This window comes from Emys orbicularis, chromosome 4 (genome assembly GCF_028017835.1).
Source record: "Emys orbicularis isolate rEmyOrb1 chromosome 4, rEmyOrb1.hap1, whole genome shotgun sequence".
Taxonomy (NCBI): Eukaryota; Metazoa; Chordata; order Testudines; family Emydidae; genus Emys; species Emys orbicularis.
This window is the reverse complement of record NC_088686.1, coordinates 133501216-133511722: the sequence shown is the minus strand read 5'-3', so window position 1 is coordinate 133511722 and position 10507 is coordinate 133501216. Positions and strand designations below refer to the sequence as shown.

The 10507-nt window shown below is 51.2% G+C and overlaps 1 protein-coding gene across 1 annotated transcript; it reads right to left on the bottom strand.

The window, feature by feature from the left end:
* Nucleotides 1-1230: 1230 nt before the first annotated feature.
* LOC135877207 (glutathione S-transferase Mu 1-like) lies at nucleotides 1231-9828 on the bottom strand. Its single transcript, XM_065402587.1, has 8 exons — nucleotides 9744-9828; nucleotides 7141-7216; nucleotides 3991-4055; nucleotides 3695-3776; nucleotides 3490-3590; nucleotides 2991-3086; nucleotides 2797-2907; nucleotides 1231-1473 (listed from the first exon to the last, which is right to left on the bottom strand). The coding sequence occupies exons 1-8, from the start codon at nucleotides 9777-9779 to the stop codon at nucleotides 1378-1380; spliced, it is 663 nt and encodes a 220-aa protein (XP_065258659.1). The 5' UTR covers nucleotides 9780-9828; the 3' UTR covers nucleotides 1231-1377.
* Nucleotides 9829-10507: the final 679 nt, after the last annotated feature.

The following is a 10507-nucleotide window of genomic DNA, read 5'->3' as shown; positions in this document are numbered from 1 at the left end:
ATAAAACAATTTAAATGTCTGTCAGGTGATCTTCTCTTCCTAATACAGCATGGCAAGAAAATCCTCCAAATATTATGATTAACCTGTTGAATTGGAGATATTTATGAAGTCATTGGGAGGTGAACTATCTGCTTCAGTTACCTTTGGTAAATGAAATAACCATCTTTCATTTGCTTATATAGCTGTAAAACTCAACTGAAAAGTTTTCAAAATAAATCAGTTTAAAAATGTATAGTGTGTACTTTCTAAAAATGATACCTACATCTATCTCTGAGTTGGGAAGAATATGTATTAAGGTTATACCAACCAACAAGAATGCACTTTTATGTAGAAATCCATGATTAAATTGAGTCTTCCTGACTAGGGATTTAAATCAAATCCACCCTGTTCCTAGACCAGTCCATCAACATCCAGGCTAGACATAGCTTCTCTTCTTCCAGAATACTAAAGCAGATCAAGATCACTGGGCCCCTGCCAACCTGTTTACTGATGTAGCATTAAGTCTTTCACCAACAGCTGGACTTCCCTCAAACCCCTAGTTTACTAAAGCTACCTAGTTTAAATAGCATTAAGTATCTCCAGAGGAATTGGTGGGGCACAGGAAACCTCCCCTGCAAGTTCAGATGATACTGGTCATTGAGTTGCCAGGGCCATGGCAACCCAGCCTGGAGCATCACTCCCCCACAGGCCAGGGTCATCAGGGTAGGGCACCCAAGGAAAGTACCTATAATTGGTTGCCAGGAGACAGGGCTTTTCAGCACCAACGAGGATGGAATGGGAAACAGGCCAGAGCCTCTTCCCTTGAAGAGGATCTACAGTAACAGCAGCCCTCTAAATCCACTAAGCAACACTGACCAGCACCAACTGAGTCTCAAGCTGATGCTGTTAGTTTGGTTCACCCTAGCCACCAAGGGAGGTACATCAACAGCATGAGTCTACATGACCAGGGGTTGGGGGAAGTTCCACCTGCGCCACTCCACTGACAACTGCAGAGGCATCAAAGCCAAAGCAGGATTTCGTCTTGATGCCCTGTAGGAGACGTGATGTGGTGCTGGGTACTTGGCTATTCCCAGCTTGGTTAACTGAACAGACACGGGGAAGAGGCAGCACTGGAGAGGCTGGTTTCCTCCAGGGAGGCTACGGCAACTCAGCAAGAGGGAGCCATTGTGCAATTACTAAACATTTATTGGCTGGTCATTTCAGAGTAGGGTCACTACACACGTTTAGTGATTGTTCCACAGAGCAATTCACTGAAGCCGCCACTTAACATATTCAACTGTCCACCCCCTCACAACATCCGATCTGAGGGAGTCCGTACACAAACAGCAAGTGGGGGCTCTGGATTATTCCTCTCCAGCCCCTCCCTTCCACACAGTTCTACTTCTTCTGGTTGCTCCATTTGGCCATCCTGTTGTTGACGGGAGTCTTCATGAAGCGGCTAGAGCTCATGTAGGCTGCGACCTTCTCCAGGGCCTGGGGGGGGGAGAGAAAGGAGAGAGTAGAGGAAGAGCCCTGAGCAGAGGGGAGACAGTCTGCTTCCCAAACCACCTCACAACACAGCCTCAACCCCCTGAAACATGAACATGAAGCCTCTTCTCGGCCACACCAAAGGGGGTCCCCCACATCCCCCAGTCAGGAGTCTGATCAGTGTTATGTCTAGCAAGTCCCTGAGGAACCAGTTATACCTGCTGGCATGGTGGGACGTTTTCTGCCCTACTCCCTTTGTGCTGCTCAAGGAGTGGCCACACCCTCAACTAGCTAGGGTTTCCCCCAGCACTGAATAGTGGTGATCCCCTGAGTGCAAAGTTGGCTCCTGTACCTCCTCCCTACAGTCCCCAGGGCAGGAGTGGCCAGAGCACATCCTCAGTTGTAATATAATCCTTTAGGGACTGTTGCCTCCTGCCACAGGTTAGAGCAGCCCCATTGCTGCTCTCTGCTCTGGCCCTGGCCCAGGCCAAAGTTAGGAATCCATAACCAGCTCCCGGATACTACCTTGTACCTTGGCAGACTGGAGACTAGCCCATTGCCCCTGATTCACATACAAGGACCCTCTCTTGCTTCACTGAAGCTATGGCAGGAGTCAGGCTAGGATAATATAGAAAACTACTAATGGCAAGTATGGCTTTTGCTTCCTTTCTGTCCCAGCACCTATTTCCACCTGGAACCAGTGCCTGCCACTTCAGCCATTTCCACAGCAGCTCATGGCCAACAACATACAGAGCAAGGACAAAGTAGAACAGGAGCAAGTGTGCTTTGGGAATCCCAAGAGACATTGCTTAGGAGGGCTCACAGGATAGGAGTGTCCCATCCCAGCTTGCCAGTGCCACCTGAAGAGTGTCTGCCAAGATCACCAAGCAAGTGGGGCACCAAGATGTGGCTACCTCTCCATTAGAGAAGGAGGTAGCCAGTCCCTCAGAGGCCAGCAGAGAGCCCATCAGATACATGGCCAAGGAGAGAGATGACTCTTTCTCTCAGAGGAAGGCCTCAGTCAGAGCTGAAGCAAATCTACAGGGCACTTGGAGGGGAAAAACCTGTGTGGTTACAGAGCAAAGAGGACTTCAACTCTCTCCAGAGTTGTCAGACTGCCACCCTCTGGCACCAGTAGGGCAGACATTTTCATTCCCACCAGAAGCACTAACAAGTACTTGTTAGCAATAGCTCTGGCAGCTGCTGTATCTGTTAGAGAATGAAATTCTTTGCCTGTTGCCCAGTTCTCTGCAAAGGAGTTAATGTTTGCAGCTGGGCTGTCCCTGGATAAGCAGAGCAGTGCATTACAGGAGTCAGGGCAAACCTCACCTCAAAGCGGTCAAGAAAATCCTTCAGGTTTTGGAACTGATCCAGGCACTTGGGCTCAAACATGCGGTTCTGGTCCAGGATGTCGTACATGACAAAGTCAACAAAAGTGATCTGGAGAGAGAAGAGAGAGAAGTGACACAGGGCAGTCGAGTCTGTTCCCATGCCCCTCCCCCAATCACACCCCCACCATGTACCTTCTCCCCAGCAAACCACTTCCTCTTCCCCAGGAACTGAGAGAACAGCTTCAGCTTCCCAGGCAAAAGCTCCAAGTAGCCAGGCTTCAGTTTCTCCTGCAGAGAGGAAGAGGGAAAGTTTTCAGAGACAGCTGTGGATTAGACCAAGGCAACCCTGTGCCCACCCAATGTACAGTAAATTCTTGTAGTGGGAAGGGCACCTGGAGTTTGCCATTGTCATAATAAGGATCTAAGGGTGAGCAGTATCATGTTTCAGGGCAGGTCACCTGTGAGGGCCAGGAAGGAATTCCCCCGGTACAGCATTATGCAAGTGACTACGACCATTATTCACCTGCCCCTGAAGGATTAAGTATTGGGCCAGAAGCAGAATGCCAGCTAAATGGACCCAATCTAGTATGGAAAATCCTGTGTGTGCCAATAGCATAGTATTGGAGTGGGATTTGTCCTGAAATCAACAAGGTCTTGTTGCAGCCCCCCAGGACAGCATGGATGAACTCACAAAGTCAGGATTGTAGCAGATCATTACAAGGCTCATACGGAAATCCATGGCCTGGTTCTCCAGCATGTCCACTCGCAGCATCTCCTCCTCCGTCTCGCCACCTGGGAGACACAACAAATGTCAGAGTGCTCACCGGCAGCTACCCAGCCAAATCCCAGCCCCTTGATCATTAGTGAGGCCCAGACCTCCCCCCACCGATACTCACACAACTTGTGCTTGCGCGCGATGTACCGGAGGATGGCATTGCTCTGCGTGAGCTTGTTCTTGCCATCGATGAGGTACGGCAGCTGGAAGGGCAGTCAGAGGCAAGGTTAGTAAGCAAGCTCTTCCCACTTCTCCAGCTCCCACACTCCCCCGTCCCTGCTACTTCTGCACAAGAACCCCACCGATACCCCAGCATTGGTCCCCACCCAGAATCCATCTTAATCAGTGAAACTCCCAAACCCACCACACCCCAAGGAAGGACCTGCCTGCCCACCCACCCAGAGCAACTCTACATACATTTGGGAAATCCAGTCCCAGCTTCTCCTTCTCCTTAATCCACTGGCTTTTGTCATAGTCTGGAGCTGGAAGGAGAACAGAGAGGGTAGATCCCAGGCCAATGCCAACACATCCACCTAATTCCTCCCCCTAGCATCTTGGGGCAGCATGGCACACACTTGTGGTGCAGATTCTCCATGGTGCTGAGCAACATCAGCTCACTGAAGGCGGAGAACATACCAGGGGCTCAGCACTCTTGAAAATCAGGTCCTAAGTCAAAGAGGGCCTGAGCCGGAATCCTTCCAGGCCAGCTCTCTCCCAGTCATCAAGTAGCCATGTCTACACAAGAAGGCTGCTTTGGTTTAAACTGAGGTGAAATTTCTAACCTGGTGAAGGTTAAACTGGTGCAAAAAGCTGTGTGGCTCCCCTTTACTCTGGTTTTAAGTCATGCTAAAATGAAATACACCTAACTATAAGCCTGGTCTGAACTGAAATAAAAAAGGTCTACACAGCCCTTCACACCAGTATAGCTAAGCCAGTTTAAAAAAAACTGCACCCTAAGTTAAAACAGGTGCAGCTTTCTTTAGAACAGGTGCACAGTTTCAGGACCTATTGTAATTTGAGTCGGCTGCCAATTAACTTGAGTCCACCCTGTTAAGTTATTGACAGAGTTGTAAATAATAAACTCAAAGTCCACTGTCAGCCAATTCAACTTGCAGTGTGTCCAAAAACTCTGGCCTGGATAACACCAGAGAGCGGTAACCAGTGTGGAACTACACCTGCTGGGAATACAGGTTAAAAGAGCCTACACCAGGTAAGAGGAAATAAGCCTTCTTGGTTTCTAGAGGGCAGTGTTGAGTACAAAACCTCTCCGCCTACTGGGACTTTATTTGGCCAATAAGAGCAGTGATCCATGCACACTTACTGCCCCTTGGGTGAGATGGGGCAGTCCCATCAGCTCACCACAACCCTCTGCAACATGTTAGGGCACAATGCGGGGTGTTCTCTATCTAGTTGGTCTTCCTCTGCGGTTTCAGCTTGGCAGAATGTGGTGACAAGAGTTAGAATTTGGCCAGGGCATGAGAACACTAACGGTGTTTTCACACCAAGAGAAAGTGTCCTTACCACAAGTTAAAATCCTAACGACCACAGACATGGCAGTTGTAGTTTTAACTCAATCTGTTGATCAAAGACAAAGACTAGAGGGGAGTCTGGTGTTTAAGTCTACCTGCTACCTTACAATAGAACTACAACTGCCTTAACCAGGAAGTTAAGGTAACTAGAATTAGCCAGCCCAGGCGAACACATTTTGCAGGGTGACATACCCTAAATTACTACTGGTGCTCAGCGGAGCACTCGGGGGTAATGACCCAGCTTCACTGTTCACCCTGGAGGTCAGCAGTACCAAGTTCTGTCCCACCCCTGAAGAGTGAACCAACCCAACGTCACTTCCCCTGATCCTACGTGATCCCAACCTAAGATTGTATTGCTGCATGCAACAGATGCTAAGCAGTAGCATGGACTACAGCTGACAGATGCTATTAGAGCTACATGCAATGAGGATGTCAGAACATATACACTGTGACAAAGTTCCTTCTCTATCTTGGTGGGTCCTGCGCTTATTGGCGGATTTTCTTGCCTCAGAGATTCACCATGTGGGTTGGGGAACAGCCCAGAGACCTTCCCCTCTGGTAGAACCCACAGTCCAGGTCAATTGGGAGGTTTGGGGGGAACTCGGTCCCACCCTCTGCTCCAGGTTCCAGCCCAGGGCCCTGTGGACTGCAGCTGTCTAGAGTGCCTCCTGGAACAGCTGCACAACAGCTACAATTCCCTGGGCTACTTCCCCATGGCCTCCTCCCAACACCTTCTTTATCCTCACCACAGGACCTTCTTCTTGATGTCTGTTAATGCTTATACTCCTCAGTCCTCCAGCAGCACGTCCTCTCACTCCCAGCTCCTTACACCCACACCACAAACTGAAGTGAGCTCCTTTTTAAACCCAGGTGCCCTGATTAGCCTGCCTTAATTGATTCTAGCAGCTTCTTGATTGGCTGCAGGTGTTCTAATCAGCCTGTCTGCCTTAATTGTTTCCAGAAAGTTCCTGATTGTTCTGGAACCTTCCCTGTTACCTTACCCAGGGAAAAGAGACCTACTTAATCTGGGGCTAATATATCTGCCTTCTATCACGCTCCTGTAGCCATCTGGCCTGACCCTGTCACAACACCTAACCGCTTGGTGCAGGATAAAGTGGGGGGCTTCTCCATGGTAGCAATAGCCTAAGCCACTGGTAACAAGTGTTTAGATGCTGAACTGCCTCACAAGAGCAGCAAAGATATTTGAGGAGGTCATCTGGAGCAATTCCCTTTATGCTCAAAGCACTCAAGAGAATCCAGAGCACAGGCCAGGGATGGAGGATTAAAAACCCAAGCTAATGAGCATGCAACTTTCTGGTGAGTTTGTTATGGGAAAATGTTCCTTGCAACAGGTAGTTTTCTAGCGGTCTTTAAAGACAGACTATTAGCACACTCACTAAATTGGATTCTAGAGAATCCAGTGCAATGGGATTTGCTGAGAGCTAGGAGCAGGTGTTTGAGCAGACTGGTAAGACAGGACACAGTCCTGAAATGAATGAATGAAGAGTTAACTCTAAATTCCCTAGTGGCTAGGTCTAACAGCCAGACATTGGCAGATTAGCAGCCCTAGGCTGGCTCAGGCCTCATTGGTATGTTGGTTAATCCAGCCCTGACTACATGGTTTGTCAGATACCAGTCCAACAGCCAAGGACTGTGGGATCCCTTCCCTACTTCCTTAGTGTAAACATTACCCCGATCAAACACCAGGTCAGCATGCGGCAGCACATGACCCTCTGGAATGCATGGCACTCCACTGAAGGAGATTCATGCTAAGAATTTCTTGTAGGGACCAGGAAGCCCTTTGCTCCCTGGAGACTCAGACTGCACAGAGCTGTGACTAGTCCAAGTCAGCCAGGCAAGAGGCCCTCACAGCCACCAGCAGGCTCACTAGAGCCTTTCGCCTGGGCAAGGGAAAGGGGTGTCTCCACAGAGCTGGGACCAGAGCTCCTACACAAACGAGCCATTCCTGGCCCCTCAGAACGCTTTCCACTCAATGAGCCGGGGAGGGCTAGCTTTGCTCCCTGCCTGCACCACTCACCTTCCCCACAGCTGTACATCTTGTCCTCGTACGCGGTGCCCGTGTATTCCAGCAGCAGTCGGATGGAGTGGGCAAGCTGCAGGGAGAAGACCAGGGCAACGTGAGAGCCTGCAAGTATTAGCGTTAGAGCAGGGGGATTCCGACCTCGGGGTACAGGAGTCAAGTTAGCCATCAGCTTTACCCGGAAGAGCCACAAGGGTTTGAACTCATCATTTCATTTACTATAGTACTATATATTCATATTTAAACAGTATGGCAGGAAATATCTACAGCCTATATTATTCTCACAGCAAAATGACAGTGCAAGTATTAATTTATCAACTACAATTGGCTAACATAGCATAAGCATCCTGATTGGTTAATAATTAAATCAGTGTTTTAATTCTGTGCTGCAAGAGCCACAGGAGACATGATAAAGAGTCACTGGCAGCCTGCAAGCCGGAGTGAGTCTTACTGGTCTAATGTAATTCTTCAGCCTCAAGGGAGTTCACTGAACAAACTTCATCGTCCCTCCTCCCCCACGCCCACCCCAAAAAAAGCCTGGAAATTCAACCCCAAGAGATTCCTTTGACGAAGGTGGTGGTTTGTCTTTCAGGAGCCGGGTCACTGTGGTTGCAGCAATGAAAGGGAGCAGTGACTTCTCCTCTTTCACCTGTCAGACCCCTCCCTGGTGACAGTCACTACAGCACTCGTCCTCAAGTGCTTAGACATCTTAGCCCATACAAAAGGCAGGTCAGTCTCCTTTGTCCCACCCCTTCCATCACACACATCATCTTTGCAGGTAGGGAAACTGAGGCACAGATTAAGATCTAGTTTCTAAAGAATGGTTTCTAACTTTGGGTGCCCAATGGGCATCACCTGAAGACCAGGCCCCAGCCATCTCAAATCAAGTACTCAAACAATGGAAATAACCCTGCATGAGGCCAACAGTCCTGCCTGCGAACATATAGACAGTGAGAGGAGCTGGATTAGAACTCACCACCACCAGAGCAGCACCCTGCCCCCAGAGGCAGGCAACTCCAGACTCATGTCAGCTCCCCCAAAACCGCTATGAGCTCCCCACCAAGGCAGACTCGAACAAGTGCAAGCAGAGCAGTTTGGTGCCCAGTGCCAGCCAAACCTCAAAACCTACCACCCCCAGCTGCACACAGGGCTTGCAAGTGTAACCGTTTTGCAATCCAGCCCTTCCCACATGGATACCGTGCAAGGCACGAGGGCTACAGTGCGCAGCACCATGTGCATGGGAGCAGGCGATGGCATGCTCAGGTGTAAGGCCGTTTCTGCTTTCCAGTGGCTTGGGACAGTTTGGGACCATCCCTGTTCTGTGTTTTCCCCTTGGGGTGGGAAGGGAAATAGATAATGGAGCGAGATTCTCCCCCACCTCCAATCTTGAGTCGGGGCTTTGGCCCTCTACCTGCCCCTGGCGACGTGAGGAGCCAGTGGGGTGGGCCGGGGCCAAATCGCTCACTGCTGCCAGCATCAGGCTCCCCGCTAACCCCCCAGGCTGCCCTGGACCCCATGTCCCCCTGAAGCATGGGGCCTCCCCAAAGCACGGTAAGCCCAAACATTGGTGGAGCCAGGCCCACGTTCCTAAATATTGATGGAGCACAGGCACCATGGGCCCATGTAACTCACCACCTATGAACACAGGCCACTTCCCCAACGCCTGTCCCATAGCCCTGAAGCCGCCTACAGATCCCTAGAGACCCCTGGGACAAAAGCACAGGGGCACCCTTATTTTGTTTTTCTGGGTGCTCTTCTACAGAGACTATTGCAATAGCAGAGGGCTCTGTTGAAAACAATGCAGGAAAGCAGCAGGGGCCACATGCTGCGTCCCCTGCAAGGAGGGGCAGGTGGGCTGCATGGCATAATTAACAAGCAGGTTCCATCAACAGGGCCCAACCAAATTCATGGCCCATTTTGATCAATTTCACAGTCCTAGGATTTTTTTAAATTGCAAATTTAATGATTTCAGCTATTTAAATCTGAAGTGTCAGTGTGCTGTAATTGTAGGGGTCCTGACCCAACAAGGAGTTGTGTGTGTGTGTGTAAGTTATAAAGTTATTGTGTGTGGGGGGGAGGGGGTTGCGGTACTTCTTCTTCAGAGCCAGTCAGCAGCACAGAAGTAAGGCTGGCACAGTATGGTCTTGCCACCCTTACTTCTGCACTGCTGCTGGCAGAGAGCTGCCTTCAGAGCTGGTTGCCCGGCCACCAGCCGCCACTTGCCAGCTGCCCACCTCTGAAGGCAGCACAGAAGTAAAGGTGGCAGTATCACAAACCCCTAAAATTACCTTGTGACCCCCTGCAGCCCCCTTTTGGGTCAGGGCCCCCCATTTGAGAAACGCTGGTCTCCCCCGTGAAATCAGTAGAGGTTAAAAGCACAGATAAGACCCGATTTCACAGTCAGTGACACATTTTTCATGGCTATGAATTTGTTAGGGTCTCACCCACCCAGCGTCAGCAGCCTCCAGAGACATGACCCCGCTCGGCTAAAGAGTCAGTCCCAGGGGGAAGTGAAAATAGCAGCGTTTGCTAACCAGCTCCTGCCACCCCTAGCCCGGACCGAACAGCCAGCCCCCCCCTGCGCCGCAGCTCGGACTCACCCCGCGGATGTCCCAGTACCCGAGAACCACCGGCATGGTGCGGTGCGGTGCTTTTCCTACTGCTTTACGATGCTGCGTCTGGCGGGGAGTCGGGACTGGAGCGCGGCGGCTGCTTTATAACCTGCCCAGCAAGGGGCGCGGCTGCCGAGCACAACCCAATGGGGGGGGGGGGGGGTGATGTTAAAGGGGCCGCACCGCCCAAACCCATAGACACGCCCCCAGGGGTGTTTTATTTGAACGGGCGATTGCGGGGGAAGCAGGTTGTGGCTGCTCGGCTCTAGGTGAGGCTCCGATCCCCGCGCCACAGACTCCCAGCGGGGGGCGAACCCGCGGTGCTGCGGGGCAGAGGTTTGCACGTCGGACGCTGCAGCGCCGGGCACATGCACCCCTGAGAAGCGACCAGCAGCGCAGCCCGGCCCCGCTTGCGGGGTGTTGGCGCTGCGGGGGGAAAGGTGCCCGGGTAAAGCGGTTTCGCGTGCGAGGTGCTATTCACACGGGCCGGGGCCCGGATTCGTTCTAGCTCGGGTTTTGTTTTCAACCGGGCAGTGCCTCTTTAAATGAAGCACCGCCCGGCGGACTCCGGGGTGGAGCCTGTGCAGAGAGGGGGGAGGAGGGACCCGCTGGAAAATGGCTAGAGCCGCTCACGGGAGATATTGGTCTAAGCAAAGGGACCGCAAAGAGATTTAATCCAAAGCAAAGCTCACGCTCAGCCTCCCAGAAAACAACGGGTCCGAGTCTCCTCTTACTCACCCCAGTTTGACACC

Excerpts from the sequence above, each read along its gene's own strand:
- LOC135877207 (XM_065402587.1), bottom strand. The coding sequence starts at position 9,779 with ATGCCGGTGGTTCTCGGGTACTGGGACATCCGCGGG. Across the intron at positions 7,217-9,743 it reads GGTACTGGGACATCCGCGGG|CTTGCCCACTCCATCCGACT; the intron begins GTGAGTCCGAGC and ends TTCTCCCTGCAG. Across the intron at positions 4,056-7,140 it reads GATGTACAGCTGTGGGGAAG|CTCCAGACTATGACAAAAGC; the intron begins GTGAGTGGTGCA and ends TTCTCCTTCCAG.